General features: G+C 42.2%; 1 protein-coding gene across 1 annotated transcript in view; it reads left to right on the top strand.

Moving 5' to 3' along the window:
• Positions 1–20,065, top strand: part of cacna1aa (calcium channel, voltage-dependent, P/Q type, alpha 1A subunit, a) — a 112,999-nt gene that overhangs the window by 84,407 nt on the left and 8,527 nt on the right. Inside the window, exons 36-47 of the mRNA XM_030056901.1 lie at positions 511–627; positions 813–878; positions 1,247–1,344; positions 1,555–1,705; positions 2,192–2,319; positions 3,943–4,039; positions 10,922–11,027; positions 11,829–11,936; positions 13,548–13,651; positions 17,288–17,403; positions 17,950–18,082; positions 19,918–20,031. Coding sequence (XP_029912761.1) covers positions 511–627; positions 813–878; positions 1,247–1,344; positions 1,555–1,705; positions 2,192–2,319; positions 3,943–4,039; positions 10,922–11,027; positions 11,829–11,936; positions 13,548–13,651; positions 17,288–17,403; positions 17,950–18,082; positions 19,918–20,031 — 1,338 coding nt within the window. The remainder of the gene's footprint in view (positions 1–510; positions 628–812; positions 879–1,246; positions 1,345–1,554; positions 1,706–2,191; positions 2,320–3,942; positions 4,040–10,921; positions 11,028–11,828; positions 11,937–13,547; positions 13,652–17,287; positions 17,404–17,949; positions 18,083–19,917; positions 20,032–20,065) is intronic.

Below are 20,065 nucleotides of genomic sequence, written 5' to 3'. Positions count from 1 at the left end.
TTTTGTTTGGTTTTGTCTAACCTCATTGGATATGAAAAGCCTGTGTTGAGCCTTGCCTTTGTTAGTTTGATTTGCTTTGACTTGTTTGCTCTGGATTCTTTTATTTGTGTTAAGTTTGAATCCCGGTCAGTTTGATTTAGAACGTTTCCCCTCTCATTTTGATGTTTTAGTTGTCTTTAGCTCAGGACAGTTCTGTGCTTACTCTACCTAGCAACTAACTACTTTCTCCCTTTATCCCCCTCCTCTCACCTCTTTATATACTCTCCTTACTCTTACTCCTCTTTCACCTGTCTCTTTTGTTTCTGTTATCTTTTGCTCTCACTTTGCTGTAATTCTCCTTTCTTTTCCTTTCACACTTTTTCTTTTTCCTCTCTTTCTGTTTCATTCTTTCTAAAACTCTCGATCCTAATCCAATCTACACCCCACATACCCTACATGCTCTCTTCCTCTCTCTCTCTCTCTCTCTCTCTCTCTCTTACTCTCTTTGGCCATGTTGTGGCTGTGCTGTAGAATAATTTCATCAACCTGAGTTTCCTGAGGCTGTTCAGGGCAGCTCGCCTCATCAAGCTTCTGAGACAGGGAGAAACCATCCGCATCCTCCTCTGGACCTTTGTCCAGTCCTTCAAGGTTCATACTCACCTACACAACATACAGTAAAATCTGTACAGTACATACGTACAGATACACACACACACACACACACACAAACACAAACACAAATTATATAAATGATCTGTGTACCATGTGCAGTACATGCAAACTTGATTATACACAATCCCACTTCACATCTAAACAATAATGTGTCTCCCCAGGCATTGCCTTATGTCTGCCTCCTCATTGCCATGCTGTTCTTCATCTACGCCATCATTGGGATGCAGGTGGGTAAGAGCCTCAACCTAGAAATGGCTACACTACTGTCGGGATACATTCAATATATTTTATAGGATAATGAGAAGTGGGTGGATGATCATACTGATGATGAGGAAGAATGTGATGGCAAAAAGGAGGAGGAAAATACGCATAATGAGGCATATGGCATCAGTAGCAGAAATTTGGTTTGCAATATTTGAGCAAGGTTGGGTTTACACAGAAAACTGAACCCAAACCAAAGTGTTCCCTTTGCATAGTTAAGTGCTCAGAGTGTATTTGATCATGTTAGCCTTGATTTTGCTGCACAAACACAAACGTATTTGATAAACAATTATGGTTGCCTGGACATTACTAACAGTATGGTTGTGTTGAACAGCTGTTTGGGAATATTGGGTTCGAGGAAGATGGGGAGAGTGCCATCAATGAACACAACAACTTCAGGACCTTCATCCAGGCTCTTATGCTTCTCTTCAGGTGTGTGTGTATATGTGTGTGTGTGTGTGTGTGTGTGTGTGTGTGTTGTGTGGGTGGGTCTATGTAAATAAGGAAGGAAATCCAGTGTTACCTATTATCCATGTTTTTCAGATTTGTGAATATAAACCAAACACCATTTCACCACATTTTACACCCAGCAAATCCTTTACAAATTGACGCATCTTCTCATCTGTTTGTGTGTTTTTGTAGGAGTGCAACAGGAGAGGCATGGCATGAGATCATGCTGGCGTGTCTTGGGGGTAAGGACTGCGTCAGCAAGTCAGGGAATGGGGAGGGCGAGTGTGGCAGCCAGTTCGCCTACCTCTACTTTGTCTCCTTCATCTTCTTCTGTTCCTTCCTGGTGAGGACAAACTGCATTCCTAGTCCCCCACACCCTCCCCCTTGCTGCATTTTCTTAGTTCAATACAATTCTTAACATTTCACTTGCAGGATTAACGCATACAGTATTTACACCTTGTCCAAATCGTGAGCATAGCAAGCGAGCATCAAATAAAACAAAAAAAAGAAAAGAAAACACAATGGTCCTATTATATGGGACCATTGGTCCTGAGGGCCCAGGTGACAAAGAGGCAGTCATAATTAGTCTTTAATCTAGACTTGGGAGGGAGCAGGACCGCCCTTCCTAATGGTCTGAGGCTATGCTGTGACTTATATGGACTTCAGCGTGTAGCTGGGGACTTGAGATAGCTATGCCTTCAAAGAAATCAGCAAATCAAAAATTGGTACTGCTTCCTAGAAATGCAATGCCTGAGAATTCAATTGCTTTGTGCATGTGTGTGTGTGTGTGTGTGTGTGTGTGTGTGTGTGTGTACACATATGTGTGCAGATGCTGAACCTGTTTGTAGCTGTTATCATGGACAACTTTGAGTACCTGACTAGAGATTCTTCTATACTGGGACCTCACCACCTGGATGAGTATGTCAGGATATGGGCCGAGTATGACCCTGCTGCCTGGTGAGTGACACACACACACACACACACACACACACACTTACCTTCAGAAACATAAAATGAAATGCCTTATAATAATATATTTTATTTGTTTGTTTTAATATGGTCATTCATAAGGAGCAATGCCTGAAATTAAATGGTATAATGATAGACTGTTAAAGAGTGTTTATTTTAAACTGGGTGAAACAGAGGTTGACACAATGGAATCACCGAAAACAGCTGCAAGGGGGCCATCACGGACCAGAATGTACCTTCTCTCATGCCAGGCAACCCCCACGCACTCCCACCTCTATTTCTGTTACCTGTTCAGAGTTATTACCCCATCCCCCTCCCTCTCCAACCCCTCTCCCTTATCTGGAATCTGCATACTGCCAAAAAACTTAATGTGGCAAAAGACTACACCCCAAACAAAGCCCTATGTCTCATCCTGTAGTCTAAATGTCGAATGCAGACACGCTAAGTTTCATGGTATCTGTATTCCAGTGCCTCTCTGTTGCCCTGGCGCTGTCCTGTAGACTGCACTAAACAGGGACAAAGCAGGAAGGCAAAGGGAGGGAAAGGATTGAAGCAGACATTGGACTTGAGAGGGGAAAGGAAGCAAGATTGAGAAGAGGAGAGATAAAAATGAAATGTAAAAGAAAATGTTGATTGCAGCTTATCATTAGACACATAGTCAAGGCTTAACTTCCCTAAAGTCCGCTTACATACTTTTCAATTTGAGACACAATGATTGCACATCTTATATATCAATAGTGATTTTTTTTTTAGCAAATAATGAACTATTCATCCAACTGTTCCGCATTTAAAAAGAGTCTGATTTATTTGCTTATTTATTTATTTTCCTTGCAACAAAGAAAGAATACCCTGATGCAAGTTCCATAAATCTTGAAATTGTCTGTCTTTGAAAACCTGCAGGAATTCTTGAATGAACCTTTTTTTTATTATTATTTATTATTAGTACAGCCACTGTACAGGAAGCTGAGGACAGGGAGAGCAGAGACATGGCAGACATCAAACACATATTTAACAGGGAGGCATCTGTGCATCACAAGTGGCTATTACGCAGTTAGCCATTTACCAAGCACATGCTTTTCTGCTTAATTAATGATTCCTTAATTACACTTTGCACACATCCTGTTAGGGGTTGGCCAAGAGGAGCCAGGAGAGAAAGAGGCAAGGGATGTAAAACTGAGGGTGAGGAGCAAAGAGAAAGAAAAAAATCTAAAGGAAAAAGGAGGGTTCATTTTGGAATAGGGAAAGACTGTTGACAGTGCTAAGGACCAGCGCCACAGTTGACTGTGTATGGCATGCAGTTAAGTGTTTGTGTATTTCTCTGTGTGTGTGTGTGTGTGTGTGTGTGTGTGTGTGGGAGAGAGTGTGTGCGTGTTTGAATGTGTGTGTGTGCGTGTTTGAATGTGTGCGCTTGTGTGTGTGTGTGTGTGTGTGTGTGTGTGTGTGTGTGTAAGAAGTCTGCTATTTGCAGTAAAGCTGCTTTACAGTATATTGATATATTGTGTACCTGTCAATCTTGTGCTCTTCTTCCCCCGTTCTCTCTTATTCATGTATGTGTGTTTGTTTTCCTGTGTGTATGTGTGTTTTTCTTAACCCCCTGTATTCTTCTTGCAGCGGGCGCATTCATTATAAGGACATGTACAGTTTATTACGAGTTATCGACCCGCCTCTCGGCTTAGGCAAGAAATGCCCCCATAGGGTGGCCTGCAAGGTTTGACTTCCATTCAAACGAAATCTCTCAACCACACTTGCTAGCCACAGCATCCAGGAATGGAGTGAATGCCGCTTTGTTTATTTTTTCTTTTTTCTTTTTTATATATATATAGTTTGTTTCTATTTTACAACTTCTTTTCCACCATTATCGACTTGCATTCTGAACTGCTGAGAGAATGTGCGGGACAATGCAGACACCCAGAGAAGCATGTGATATGCACCAAGTGAAATGAAAAAAAAAAAAAAAATCACCTTAAGAGTTTGATCACATTTAAAAAACAAAGCCATTCTTTTTTGTCTTTCTTTTTATTATTAATAGTTTTTTTTCTTTTTCCTTTTTTTTTTTTTTTTTTTTTTTTTTGCTTGCTGTGGAGCCATGGCTATAATGTAGCAAGCTACTACTGTTCACTGTAGCGTTGCATTGTTCTTGGTATTTGGGGGTTGGGGGAAAGACAGAAACTGCATTGACACCCCTTTCTCTCCCTCTTCCTCTCTCTTCGTCCAAGCAGGAGCAGCTTGGTGCCTGCTGTCAAGCTCTGCCCTGCTCTTCTATGCAAACACACACACACACACCTTTGTCCTGCTTGCATAGAACAGTGTTCTGATACTAAAAAAAAAAATAATGATTCTCCAACCCTTCCTCTTCCTCCTCCTATCTACCTTCTTTCTGTCATTTCCTTCTTCTCTTTTTTAGGTAGCCTCTCATACTACCAACACAAACTCTTAGAGCATAGCTCATTGAGAAGCCACGCTGCCACAGTCTCTATCCACATCAGCCCAGTAACCTTGTCTTTCTGTTGTTTTGTTCTTTTATTTTGCTCTCTCTCTCTCTCGCTATCTCTCTCTCTCTCTCTCTCTCTCTCTCTCTCTCTCTCTCTCTCTCTCTTTCACTTTCTCTCTCTCTGTCTTTATCTTTCTACCAAATTTTCTCTCTCTGATTTCACGCCTCTCTTCCTTTCTCCCACCTGTTTTCCTCACAAACCACTCACTTCCTTTTCTCTTTTCTTTTCTTCTTCTCTTGTCTGTTTCTTGCTCACACTCACACTCTTCTCTGCTTTCCTCTCTCTCTCTCTCTCTCTCTCTCTCTCTCTCTCTCTCTCTCTCTCTCTCTCTCTCTCTCTCTCTCTCTCTCTCTCCCTCTCCCTTTGTGCTTGTGTTGACTGGGTGGTGGCGCGCTGGCTGGTCTGGTGCAGTGGCAGGATCAGTTGCAGGGAAATGTATGACATGCTGAGGCACATGTGTCCTCCACTAGGCCTTGGGAAGAGGTGTCCAGCACGGGTGGCCTACAAGGTCAGGAAGGACCCCCGCTTCGCCCCATTCTCCCATGGGTGTTTATGGGTTTTGGGGGTCCGGGGAGGGGGGAATCAGCGCTCAACATGGTGTACTCTTAGTGTCATCGTTTCTTTGGTTCTCTTTTTTATGTTTCATTAATGTGGAGAGTGGGGGTGGGCTGGTTGGTGTTGTGGCGTTGTGTGGTGGTGTGGGAGTGGTGAGTGGAGGCAAACGGGATGAGCAGAAAGACTTAGGGTGAAGGGTTAGGCAGGTGTATGTATCCACAGGAGGGAGCGAATGGAGGGACCTTCTTAGCTCGTTTGCACCGTGCACAATGGAGATACATGCCTGCCAGCACAAACATTCATATCCCATGCACATTATGAAACACTTAATGGCACCTTTTATGTTGTCCACAAAAATTCTGTTAACTATTTGTATTAATAGTGTCATGGTGTTATGTATGTGAGTAAGTATAGTAATTACAGTGATGAACTGTGATGAACTAACTCAAACTCAGAGTTCATTTGCAAAAACAGATATATGACATGCCTGAAAACAAGTAAACAAGTACATTATGAATCACATAATGTACTTTCTGAATCCAAAATCTTTTTTTTTTCTTTTTTTCTTTTTTTTTTTTTCATAAAGGCCAGCATTGCCAATGCATTAGCTTACTGGTATGATTTTTTTTATTGATTAATTGTTTTTGCAAACAAACTTAAATGGATAAAAAATTTATTAGTTATTTTATTAGGCAAAATAAAAAATAGCAAATCACACATGCAGACACTATCAAACATAAGCACACACACTCTGACACTCAAAAGCATGCGTGTGCAGCAGGGCTTTGAAGGTCCACAAGACTTATGTCCTCTTAGTCGCTCTATCCTGTGGATGGGACACACACACACACACACATACACCCATGTACACACACACACACACACACACACACACACGCATGCACAGAATTAGGTCATATCAACACAGATATTCTATGCTATTTCTCATGGGAGAGAGCAGAAGGGCTTGTATTAGTGATGTGTGCTTTTCCTTAGAGAACCTTTGGTTGCCATATAAAAGCAATTATTTTTTCTGTCACCGTTCATGTAGCAGCTCCAGTCCCCAAGCAGCCTCTATCTATCTGCAAGTCCAGTCTTCTCTTTGTCCTTTGGTTCTTCGTCAATGCAGTTCTATTCTGTTTCCAGCCCCCCTCATCTCTGCATATTGCTCCCCTCCTCACATATTTGCACTCCCCCACCTGTCTTCTGCATGACAGCACCCCCCTCACATACCCTGTCCACCCATCTCCATCCCTGTCTTTCAAACTCACTCACACACACATACACACATACCAATTCTCAAATTCTTATTGTAATGAGGATATACAGATTGATACCAACAAACTTACCTTAATAGTAGCATAATAGTACAGTTCACCTGTAATCCCCGAACACCTTCAGTTATTAAATCTTTTATAATTCAATTATGTCACAATTTGCCAACCTTATACCCCGTCATTGGCAGATCACTGTAAGCCTCGGGGCAGACAGCCAAACAGCCTGTAGGCACAGGAGATCTCTCCATTGCAAGCATTTGCTTTTCCCAGCCTCTTTCCTTCTGTCCAACAGACTTGGGTCAAATAGTGCTTACAAATAAGTCTCAATGTTTTATCCTGCTTGCAGTGAGAGATTGATAGGATTTACAGGGTGCAATTAATAGGGAGTCAGTCACTGGAAAGTATACCAAATTGACTTTCACATACTTTATTTTCACTGTCTAAACTCTTTGCTGCATCTTATATGGAAAACTCCACCTATGATCTCTACTAGAGTGGACTAATACAAACTATAAAAAGTATTTGTAAGCACTATGTGACTCAGGTATGCCCCCCTATCTCTGTCTCTTTCAAACAGTTGCTCTTGTGTTTCTTTACTGTCACTGTGGTCTTACCCTAATGCCCCATATCGCCCAACCCTGAGTCTCTCTTTTACCCCGCTCACACTTGGTTTTTTAACATGCACCTCACATCCGATCACAAATGGCCAGCACTAAGTTCAGAAGCCAAATGGTGTGTAATGAGTCTTAGGGTAGAATGTGTCCCCAGCAACATCAGGGAACCACCTAGGGAAGGAAGCAGCTCTTTGATAGAACTTACTGTTGGTGGGAAAATCTAATTGGAGTGAAGATTGTTTTTATGGTGAGATGTCAGATGTTTTAATAAAATAAAATAGAGAGTTTGGGCACATCTGCTTCATTAGTAGACCAGAGACAGGAAAAAGCATGGGTGGGGAATGTTGAGAAGACACTGAAACCATGGAACATGGAAGTGAGGAGGAAGAAGGAACAGAAGGACTTGCAGTGAAATACAGAGGAATCAAAGTAAGAATAGAAAATGAGGTCATTCTGACAGGTCTGAGGCCACAATCACAATCTGATCACAAGTTATCACTGGCGACGCATTTCAGATGCACAACAATGCCAGGTGTGAACAGCAATCTGTCTTGGCTTTCCACTTGTGATTGGATTATCTGAGATGGATGTTACAGAGTAACTAAACCCCATACCCAAATCTGTGTGAAGCCTCACCTCTTTGGGTGAAAAGTAGGGTGCCTGGTCTTTGGTGTCAGGTAATATTACCACCCATAGAGTACAACAGGTGGTGACATCACTGGTCACCAAAGACCAGGCACCGTACTTTTCACCATTTGTGTTCATACAGATTTGGGTTTGGGGTTCAGTTACTCTTTGAAGCAAACCTGAACTTTGGTAGAATGTTTGATCGTATAGTTACCTGGGTGTCATTAGTTGCTCTGTGCTCCCCTTGGCTGCTAATCCAGAAAACTGTATTTCTGTCTCCTGGTTCACTTCTATAGTGCAGCACAATTGGTCCCAATTCAAATTCAGTTCTCATGATTTATTTTCATTTCACTGAGGAACACATCCAGCTGTTGGGGAAGAGCAATCCTCAACAGCTGGTGCAGATTCAGTGCAGATTCACAGAAAGTAGTTACTCTTCAATTACTCTTCCTCAACAACCAGCTGTGTGTCTCAGTGAAATGAAATTGCATTGCGAGAATTAAATGTGGAAGTACATAGACAGTTGAATTTTCTACCAAAATTCAACTTTTCTTCAAACCAAGTCTGAAGAGGGCCTTCCTCTCCCCATGTTTTCTCCATCCTTTAGGTTTTAGCTTCAAAGTTTGTTTTCCAGCCTCCTTCCTGAACTAATAAGGCCAAATCCCTTTATCATCTTAGGCTACATCCACATGGAGATGATTTTTTTTGAAAATGCAACTTTTGTCCATTTTGTCCTCACAAAAACAGTGTTTTTGGTCACCAAAACCACTGGTTTGGAAAAACACCCTCCAGTGTGTAATTTTCGCTCATTACACTCATTTTTTCATTTTGTCACGAGTACAGGTGAAAACAAAACACTGATGTCACTGGCACAACTTTGCTTCTGACCGCAGAGATGCTGACCTTACATTGGTGCAACTTTGATCACACAGTTATTTTCAGTAGCTTTCACCTCAACTACACACCTGTGACTTTAAGGAGGAGCTCAGCCTCCCCCTCTGTCCATATAAACCACGCCTTGTTTTTATTATTCCACTTTATTTTTCATACAGTTTTGGACGTTGAGACATTTTAACCATATTGTCACTTTCATTTGTAGCTTTGGGATGTCAACAAATAGCTCCAGTCACTCCTCAGCTTCTTTGCACATGCTCATATTGCAAAAATGTATGCATTTTTTTGTTCCTGTGTGGACACTGATATTTTTGAAACACTCCTGTGTGGACTGAGCTTTTATTTTGCTTTGTTTTGTTTTTAAACAGATAAATAAATTTGCATTTTCAAAAAAAAATAATAATAAAATAAAAATCTGTCTCCATGTGACCATGACCTTAATCAGCCCCTTCAAATAATTACTGTGACTGTTCAAGGTCAGCCAGATGCCCACAGTGTATACATTTATGCCTTACCTGCACTTATATCCTCCAAAATTATCTTTGGAGAGACATCCAAACCCTTACCCTCAACCTACAAACCATAACCTCAAAATCAGCCCATAGAACAATGACCCCTCTAGCTCCACTGCTTTTGACTTTTGGCCCTGTCTGTCTTGTAGAAAGACAGCAGAGCCTTCAGGCAGGACTGCTGTCTTACAGCCAGCCAGCTATGTGTGGTGGTAGCTGTTTCTTCCTCTTTTTTTCATTTTTTACTCTAGTTCATAAACTATATTTCTATATAATTTATTTTACTTAAAAAACACATTCTCATCTCTTAAGTTTTCCTTCTTTCACCCCATATTTCTCTAATACCTGTACACCTCTTCTGACTAAAGTAGCCTAAAATTTATTTCCCATCTTGTCGCACAAAGAAGGCTGTCATTGTGGCCATGTTTTCTTCTTCTGTTTTTCTTTTTGTCACAGAATGCTGCTCTCTCTCACCTATTAACCCTCTAAGTCTGTGCCCATTTCTCACACATTAGACATCAGATAGTTGGAGATAGAGCTTCTCGCTCTATCGTTTCAGCCTAGCCCCATCATCTACAAATCAATTTTCTTATTCCCTCTAACAGCAACCACTTGAAAACAACTCACAAACTCATTTTTACGTCGCCAACAGAGGATGCTTTCTGTGTACGGCTGCGCAGCTGCTTGTCCTGTGAGGCATATTGCGTGTGCATCGCATGCCGCATGAGGGTGGTATGTGCAAGCAGGGGTTGAGGGAGGGGGAATATAGAGGTTTTGGATGGACGGAGGAAGAGGCGTTAAAGCAAGGTGTCAGGCGTTAGCATGGAATGCTGCATGTCTGGGTTGTCACCGTCCTCTGTCACTTCACACACACTAACGTCACTCTGTTGTCTTGTGTGCGTCTTTGTGTCGTCTGTTCATATTATAAAGCAACAAGACCTGTGAAGGATCAAACCAATAAACAAAAACGACAGTGTTCCCTCTCCTTACTACTGTCCCTCAGTTGGTTTTAGTTTACTGGTTTGTCACCTGGTCTCTGTTGTCTCTCTTTTACTGTGAACCTCCAAACCACTAGGAGGAGCTCTGGAGAATAGAAGGCTCTACTCAGTGTGCCTTCCTGTTATTTCAGTTAAATAAAAACAACCTGTGAGGTCTTTCGGTCATTGGAAATGTATTGACTACTCTATGATAAGGAAATAAATGAATACATGAGTCGAGGGACAAACTCAAAAAAAAAAAATGGTTGTCACAATACCTTGGCACTCACAGGTTCTATATTTGTATAAAATTGAAAGGTGTGAATCATACTGTATCTATGAATTGATTTTCAACTGCAGCACTGAAAATCAACCATGCAAGCACTGCCCTGTCAGTGTAGCAGAGCCAGGGACGTTGGTTGCAATACATTTGGACAGGCAGACAGGTAGAGCCAGAGACCGCTGTCGATGCTACAGAGCTCCTTCCTCCCTTTCCCCAAACCCCGCCCTGCTCCCCAGTCCTACTCCCATGTCCACTACAATCTCCACTCCCTTCTCCTTTGTCTCATGGAGGTTCCAAACACCTGCCTTCCCTGCTTACTTCCCGGTTTCCTCACTGCCTCTCCCTGATTGGCTCTCTCACAGAGACTGCTGCGGATGGACCTGCCTGTTGCCGATGACAATACGGTCCACTTCAATTCCACCCTCATGGCCCTGATCCGCACGGCGCTGGACATCAAGATCGCCAAGGGTACGGAAGGTTTGGAATCCCTCTTACCTCCTTTGGCCTGTTTTTCACTGCTCTCTTTTCCTTTCTTGTCTCTCCTTAGTGCAGCGCTATCTGCTATTTGTGTCCTGTGAACCCAGACACCTCGGTCCTTCCTGACGCTTCTCCTTCTGTATCTTAAGTACAGTGCTTTCTGTGGCAGTAGATCCTGTGTGTTGTGATTATTTGCACATTTTTATTCCTGATTTGTGTATGACTCTGAAAGTTGGAATCTACCCTGTAAGAATTAAGGATTTTTCAGTTCAGAATTATATAGCTTCTGTACAGTATACAGTGCACCTTTTCAGAGTGGAGTACCACACATGGTTAACTTGCATTGAAACTCTGGAGGGCTTGTCATTTTGTCATTTTGAATAATTATTAACAAAACCATTTTTCTTGTCTGTGTGTTGTGTTTGTTTTCATGGTTTGCTTTGCATGTGTGTGTATGTGTGTGTGTGTGTGTGTGTGTGTGTGTGTGTGTGTGTGTGTATGTGTGTGTGTGTGTGTGTGTGCGGACATACTTTATATGTACAAACCTGTGTATGTATGCTCTTGTGCCTGTGTGCGTGTGTGTGTGTGTGTGTGTGTGTGTGTGTGTGATTCCATTTACATGGGCATACACATACATATGTGCCTGTGTCCATATATCTACATATGTGTGTGTGTCCATGTTTGTGTGTGTCTGTGTGTGTGTATGTATTTGTGTGTGTGTGTCTGTGTCTGTGTCTCTTGTGTGTGTGTGTGTGTGTGTGTGTTTCTGTTGTTGTTGTTGGAAATGCCCAGGTGGTGTGGACAAGCACCAGATGGATGCGGAGCTGAGGAAAGAGATGATGGCAATCTGGCCCAATCTCTCACAAAAGACTCTGGACTTGCTGGTTACGCCGCACAAGTGTAAGTTACAGAGAGTGAGGGTACGGGCACCCAGAGGTGGCTTGGATGCAGCCACCCCGCCCAGTGCTCCAACAGTCTATTTCTCTTCACGCCACCTGAGGACCGCTTCTCTCAGCCAGTCTCTTTTCACTGCTGCACCCTCTGATACAATCAGCACATCATCCCATACATGCACGCCCATACACAGTGGTCCTATGAGGAAATATATGTATGAATGCACACTAACAGACACAGACAGACCAAATAGGTTTTGGCTTTTGACAGCTGCCATACCATCACTTGAATGATCTGCATGTGTCTACACAAAACACACAGACAGGCTTCAAGCCTAGAATATATGCATGTACTAAAATGCTTCTACCAGGCACCATACAGTGCTTTTCAGTCATAAACAGTTATGTAGGCTTTAATACGCAAACCACTGCACTCCAAGACCCTCCATATCATCAAACACACACAAACACACACACACACACACACACACACACACACACACACACACACAGGCACACACATGCAGCAGAACAGACCCACTCCCAGCAATACAACACATCCATTGCTATAGTGTAGTCCCAGGTTCCCAACACCTCTTTGTGCCTGAAATCAGAGGGTGCCTCACTATAGACCAACTCTCTATAGACGTCTTTTCACTCCAGGGGCAGTCAGCTCTGTAGATTTAGATGACTGGCTGTGCTTGATCAGAAATGTTGTATATGGCTTACCATAATGTTAACCACACTGACAACGAATGCACCGGTGCCAAAGCACTGGTTGCATAATGATGTAGTTGCTATGGTTTGCAGAAAGCATGAGATTTCAAGATTTGCCACATTTGGACTAAGCTCTGTCACCACTCACCAGATTGCTACTTGCACAGATAACACTGGATTCATATGTTAGTATTTAGTGCCATATGTGAATAGAAAATGAACATGGTGCAGTTTAGAAATCTAGTGAGTGGTGTGTAGACACTGTTCACAAATGTGTAACATAAAAGCTTAATGCTTGTGAATGTACTTTTTTTTTTACATGGCTTTAAGCCATTTCATTGTGAAGGTATCAGTTCAATTGAAATGCTGGCCTTTGGCGGATTTTTACACTTTGTCACATCCCATGTTTTAATAAGGCTAATGTCAAAGTTGCTATGAAATTGATTATTCTTATTCTTATTGGTGAGATGTGGAAAGGAAACAAATTTAACTACTGAGTATCAGATTGCAAAACAATTTCTTTCTTTTTTTTAAATATTGTTTTAATTTCTTTAAAGATTACATCCCAAGAAGAATCTATGTATCTACACAATGAAATGCTTTTTAGTCATGTGAATGGAATTACAAATTTAGAGTTTTTAAGAATATAAATGTTATAAGTTTAAAAAGAAGAATGAAAAGAGAATGAAAGATACATTTAAAAAAAATATCAGTCTGTTTGTGAAAAGACTTTTGGCTCAGTGTCTGTGCATATGTGTGTGAGTGAATTTGTGTGTAATATGTGAGAGTGCAAGTATGTTTCTCTGTTTGTGTGCATGCCTCACCCCCTTTCTCCCATCCCTCTCGCTCAGGGTCCATACCAAAGGGTCTAATCTTGCAGGGTAACTTGTCATTCTCTCAGCAGCCACAGACCTGACAGTGGGGAAAATCTACGCTGCCATGATGATCATGGAGTACTACCGGCAGAGCAAGATCAAGCGCTCACAGGCGCTCCGGGACGAGCAGGTACTGCTATCTCTAGGAGAATAACACCCGCCTTTACCTGCATCCCACTTAACAGAGACTTAAAGGCAGACTGACACCCTGAAATATCACTACTGAAGTCCTGTAGCCCCATTTGTACAGGACCAAGCTGTGACAGCCAGATCCAGAGCTTAAACTACCCATGGAGGAGTCCTTATTCAGTCATTGTCCATCACACTATAGAACCTGTATAGAAACTTGAAAAGTATCAGTGTCCTCCAACAAAAGAAACAGTGATGCCATCTGCTGGGCAAAGATTGTAACTTACTTTAAACAAGGCCATAATTCATGAATATAATTTTTATACTGTCCACAAATTGAAAATAGTACAATTTTAATGACAAACAATTGAAATCAAGTACATATTACATGAATTTGAAGTTGGTGCAGTTTTTAGGTTCAGGTAGGCTGACTTGTCACAGCTCTCAAGATGTCCATGCCTGTCCATCTTGGAAACCTAAGTAATGGATCCTTTCCTCGGTTTGATTCTTTCCTCTCCTTGTGCTGACTCTCCTCTGCCACTTAATACTCCTCACTCCCCATCACCTGTGCTTTTAAGCTTGGACTGCAGCCTGGACTGTTAGCCTTGCTCTGTGGTAGCACTGCACCGTAGCTTTCATGTAGCTGGCACCCTTTTTATTGTTAAAGGAGAGAAGCTTTATGAATGTATGAACCTTGTATTTGTATTGAAATATGTTTTCCTACTGTTGGTGTAACAACAGAGCTGAGCACACTGTAGCACTGAATCATTGCACCTCATCTAATTATGGAAGTCAAAGTAAAATGAATGACCTGCTGAACACATTGAATGCAATGTTTTCTCTCTCAAAAATGAGATTTTTTTGGCCTATTCAAAGGCTATTTTGCACCCCTCCTCTCCTTGCTCTGCTTGCAGCATTTTGCACTTTCTTCTCTCCTTCGCTCCCACTGAAACCTTCCACCACTCAACAATTATCATGACCTGTAACTTCATCATTTACAGTCACCATCTATCCATTTGCTTTTATATATGCATTATCAAGTAGTAATTACACCATTATGTAATGTTTAGAATTAATGGGGTATCATATTATCGGTTTACATCATGGTTGAACATACAGTGTTGAAACAATTAGTGCATTACTTTTTTTCATTTCTTGTTATCCTGTTGCCTGCAGTATACCAGCCCAAGACAAGAGAGTGTCTGTAATAGTAACAAATTACTCTTAATAATAATGAAGATGATAAGTTGTCCTTATTGTATTTTGAAGTGAGAGTCTAGTCCAAGCTTCAGAATCCCAAGAACAGGACAAAGCTTTCTGGGAATGAAAACCTGAATTCTCAGTTTTGAGGAGTTGCTGCAAAGATGATCTGTAAAATTCATATCAATACACCAAATACAAGACTGTGTGTTATGTGCATTCTCTAATAATCACAAATCCACAATGGTGATATACTGAAATCTAATCCAGTGAGATCTGATTAGAAATGAATGGGTTTTTTTTTTTTTTATTGGTACTCACCTTACACTGTTTGCAGACATGCCACAAACCTGTCCTTGTATCATAAACACTTAGAGAGCTTCATGCTTCCAATGACAAACATAAAAATAGACTGTTCATACTGTACAGCACTTGTGTCAAGGATGTGTTAACAAACGCAGCACTGCTACATGCCACTGCATCAAGCAAGAAGACACTGATGATGTCTCTTGGACATCCTCAGCAGCCTCCTTCGCCTTATTTCTGCTCTGTCCTGCCAACATCCCAGCCTCTGCCTTCTCCTCTGAACTTAATTCCCTCTTCCTTGCCTGATGCTTCCTTCACAGCCCTCTGTACCTCCACCACACCCACATATCTGTGCCCTTGCTTGACCCTCCCCATATTCCACCCACACTTTCCCTTTACTCTACTTGACCCTCTTCCAATCCACACACATGCACACACATTGTCATCTCCATCCTCTCACTCCACCCCATGTCCCTCAGCGTGAGGTGCCACCTGCTTTGAAAGGGACAGGAGAAGAGGAGTGGACTTTTACTTGAAGCAACCATGTGGCATCTATTATTCACAAAATGTCATGTGCACTTTTATTATTGCACTGCATGGATCTATGCAAAGCCTACAGTAGCGAGGCAGGGAATTTGCTGTGCTTTGGATGTGAATGAAAGGGGAATGGAAGAAAGTCAGAAGATTGAAAGAACTGCACCTTTGATGAATGTTTAAATGTGAACGCTGAGACGGTATTTGAGATGCTCTGTTGCTCTGTATGACCCGCACCTCTGTTATTCATCCATACAACATGTAGTAGTCGTAGTAGTATTTTATTTCTGTCATGCATGGCCATCGACTGTATAAAAGACCATCATCCATCTTTTATACAGTCAGTCTATGTGCATGACAGACACAACATGTATAACAGGTTGATAATGTTGTTCCACTGTGAAAAAATGAAATGTGGTTATGAAGTAGCACATTTGTAACATTTTAAGCAGATGAATAACAGTGGAATGGCAATGTAGTATGTCATATCTGACTTGTCCCATCATGCATTTCATGTACTGTATGTTCCACTCCACAGGGTTTTCTCAGTGTTCATCTGCCATGATGGCCTTCATCCCTCCTGTGAAACTATTCCTCGTTTTTTTTTTTTTTCTAATTCCATTTCCTGCAAATATTTCCTCTGCTGTGCCACTCGTATTTAGCTTTTGTTTTGTGTTTGTTGTGAATTCCTGAGTATTATTTATTGAGTCTCCTCCAGTCATTTTCTGTCATCATGTAAATCTAACACCAAAAAGTAGAAATCACATACTTTTGCGCGTTGGGTTTTTATTTTGTCATGCCTTAGTCAGCTCTGTGCTTCATGCTCTAGACCGCCAACTAATGACTATTTTACACCTAATCTCAACACATTTCAACACCTGTCTCTCAACAGTGTATCTTTTTGTTGAGAGACATCTGTCAAAAGCGTTGAGCAACAAGGTATAAATAAGCTTAACTGTTCCACTGCCATTCCCTGGTTTCTAGGCCTTAAGGCCACCAATATCCAACTGGCCTCTGCTGACTTAGATTCATATGTTTTTGAATTTATTTTACATTTATTTTGAATTACCTGGGCCTGTTTGCTGTTGGCCCAGGTAACACCCGCGGTGACCACTGGTCATTCTGTTTCCCTTCGAGCCAACCTTTGGGTCCAGGCTCACTCCTTGAAATTCATTTCCTCATTTAACCCCATAGTAGCACCCAAATGGTCACTCCATGCCCTATATGCATAGATGGCTTGGTTAAGGATGTTTAACCAGTGGGTCAGCGGCAACATGGAAGCCAATGACTGCATCGACATGTCAACCCATCATCCATCGGCGACTTCACAAACAGCAGGAACAACAGATCTCAAAATGCACTGCTCTGGGTCCTCGAACCTCCTCCTCCTGCTCGTTGATGGGCACCAGTTCCTTGGAGTGCCCCATACCCACTCCCCCCTACTACCCTCCTTCCTTATTGCTTCATTTGCATCGCCTTGCTTCAGCTGATGATCCCCCTTCCTACATCCCTCCTGTTCCTGCTCTCCCCTCTTTCCTGCATTTCCCTGTTAGTCTGCCTGATAGCTGGCGATGGCCATGTTGTATATCTCACACAGAATCGAACGCCATTACTGTTTCAGCGCGTGGAGCCACCCTCCCCCACCCAGGATGGGGGTCCGGGACTCAACAATGCCCTCCCTCCGCCAGAGACAACCGAACCCGTCAACAACTTGTGAGTAGTTGCACACCAGCTCTTTTTCTGCCCATCATTCTTTCTTTCTTTTTCTTTCTATCTTTCTTTCTGTCTGTCTTTCTTTCTCTCTGTCTGTCTTTCTTTCCCTCCTCCCTTTGAACACCCCCCTCATCACTGCAGGGAACCAGATGGAGGATGGGTAGTGAAAACCTTCACAGATGGAAGGCAGGAGAGGTGAAGTGGAAACTAGATGCTACACAAACCTAACACCTGTGCACAGGAGCTGTGTTTGTGTGTGTGTGTGTGTGTGTGTGTGTGTGTGTGTGTGTGTGTGTGTGTGTGTGTGTGTGTGTGTGTGTGTGTGTCTGTCTGTCTGAGAAGGAATAGGAAAGTGAATGCTGAATGCTTCTAAATGAGAGAAGCGGGGGGCTGTTCTTACAGTAGGCCTCTTGTGGAGTGAATGTTTTTTGTTCATTGTGTGTATGTGTGAGTTGTAAACTCACACTCCTGTGAGCCCAATGGTTCAGCATGCTTCTCCTAAAGTGAGCAGTGCTATGTGTGTGTGACGGTGTGTGTGTGTTGTAGGCCGGTGGAGGGAGGAGTCCCGGAGAGCCAATCATGGGTGACGGCACGAGCTCAGGAGATGTCCCAGAAGGTTGGCAGCTGGAGCCCTGAGGGGCACCCTGAGGATGGCCTGGGAAGCTTGACCAACTCTCAGGTAGATAGCACACACACACACACACACCCGCAGCGAAACACAATTATATCTGCACATGCATGTATACCCACTTTTATTCAGACAGAACCTACCAATTACAAACACAATTCTATAATTTGCAGCTGTTGTATCAAACATACACACACAGACCATACACAGTATATGTCCTTGTCATACACTTTATACATGTACCAACAAGTGCTTACACACTTGATCATTCAACATGAAAAGGTTTTTTATTTTCATGTTGTTACCAAATGAACAACCAAAGTACCGTTGGCCACATTTGCATGGTGAAAGGAACTATGGTCTTGATGCAATTACAGATTGCAGTTCCTTCTCTATGGAAATCAGTGTCCCTTTTATTCATATACTCTGTGTCTTAACATGGATTATCTACAGGTAGGCATAAGAACTGGTCTGTGGTCAGTTTTGTGTTTCCTTTCATACTAATTGAGGTTAAAGTAAGGAAGGCAACAACTGATTGTAGATCAAAGCATAATGAGACTTGCATTGACTTGCCTCTCTCTTGACAAGTCTACTGTCCATTCCTATTGGTTGTTTCTGCCCAAAATCTCTCAGTTTAGGAATTAATTCTGTCATATTGCTATGGTCCACGATAGTTAAATTAATATTTAAGAACATGAACAGCATCGCAATAATCCTGTAACATCTTTCTTCCTAAACATGTGATGTGATGAATATGTATTATCTGGTGTTTTGCCATGGAAAATAACTTACAAAATATGGTAAATGTGACTGTAACATAAGGGAACATTTCTGTTTTAGAACAGATTAAACTCTTACAGGATAAAGTTAATTTGGGCAGAAAAACTCAGGCCATTGTTTCTTCCATAAACTGACTATTCATCTTGGTAACATCAGAGACTTGAACCATGGTCATTTCTGGCTTCTGGCTTTGTAAAACGGCTGTTCATGTTCAGAAATATGCACTGGAAGTCCCTTTACCAAAAGAAGAGCATAGGGGAGTTCTTCAAGTGAGAGAAACTGGTGTCTAAGGTCCGTCCCGTCATGTCTGTCCCATTGGCAGACAACAGAGAAGTCCATCCTTCTCCTACCCTCATTATTTTTACTCAGTAGGTCATTATTGTTTTGCCCCTCTTTCTCTTAGTTATTCCTCAGTTAGAATTGGTATGACTCTCTTTTCTTTAACTTCTTCTCTCTCTCAAATCTGAGGTTGCATTTTTTCTGTCTCTCCTTTAGTTTTAATACATTTATTTTTCTGTTTAAGATTCTGTGTTTTTCTCTGTCTGCATTTTCCTCATTTTATCGCTTTCATTTTACCTTTGTACTGTTCATTATGGGAGACTCTCTTGCTCCCGTCATCAGAACAGTCCATGTCATCTCTCTTCATGACGTTAAAGCTCTCCGCTTGTGGACCCCTACGGAGGGCTGTCCCTCTATCAGTCAGCCCCTGGCCAACCCAAAGGCCCAAACCAACCTCATGCCCTAGCTATAAGTGCCTTTACAGAGTCTGTAACTTGTCCATAACCCAGTCAGATCCCACAGGCCAAATTCAGTTCCATTTCTTGTGCCTTATCCACTTAAGAACCCAAACTCAAATTCTCTATATCCATGGCACCACTCTAAGCTAAAACAAGGAACAAAAATAAGAAATGAAGACAAAACCCCTCAACATGCATACACTCTCACCAAAATCTTCCGCTTACTTCTTGCACCTCTCTGAGGCCCAGTGGCACCCTCGCCTCTCTACTTTCCTCTGCTAACAAACTTTACCATCCCTCCCCGTTCCTCCTATCAGTTCCAATGGCAGCCGGTCACATGTCTCCTGCTCTCCTGCTCTGTTTTTGCAGACGGTAGAGATGAGAGAGATGGGGCAGGACGGTTACTCGGATACCGAGCACTTTCCACCAATGGAAGGCCACGGCAGGGCCGCTTCCATGCCCCGCCTCCCAGGCGACAACCAAGTGAGCAGCATTCTCACCCTTCCACTCTCCCTGT

Source organism: Myripristis murdjan, chromosome 8 (genome assembly GCF_902150065.1).
Source record: "Myripristis murdjan chromosome 8, fMyrMur1.1, whole genome shotgun sequence".
NCBI lineage: Eukaryota > Metazoa > Chordata > Actinopteri > Holocentriformes > Holocentridae > Myripristis > Myripristis murdjan.
The sequence above is the reverse complement of the archived record's forward strand: the minus strand, read 5'-3'. Positions and strand labels throughout refer to the sequence as shown.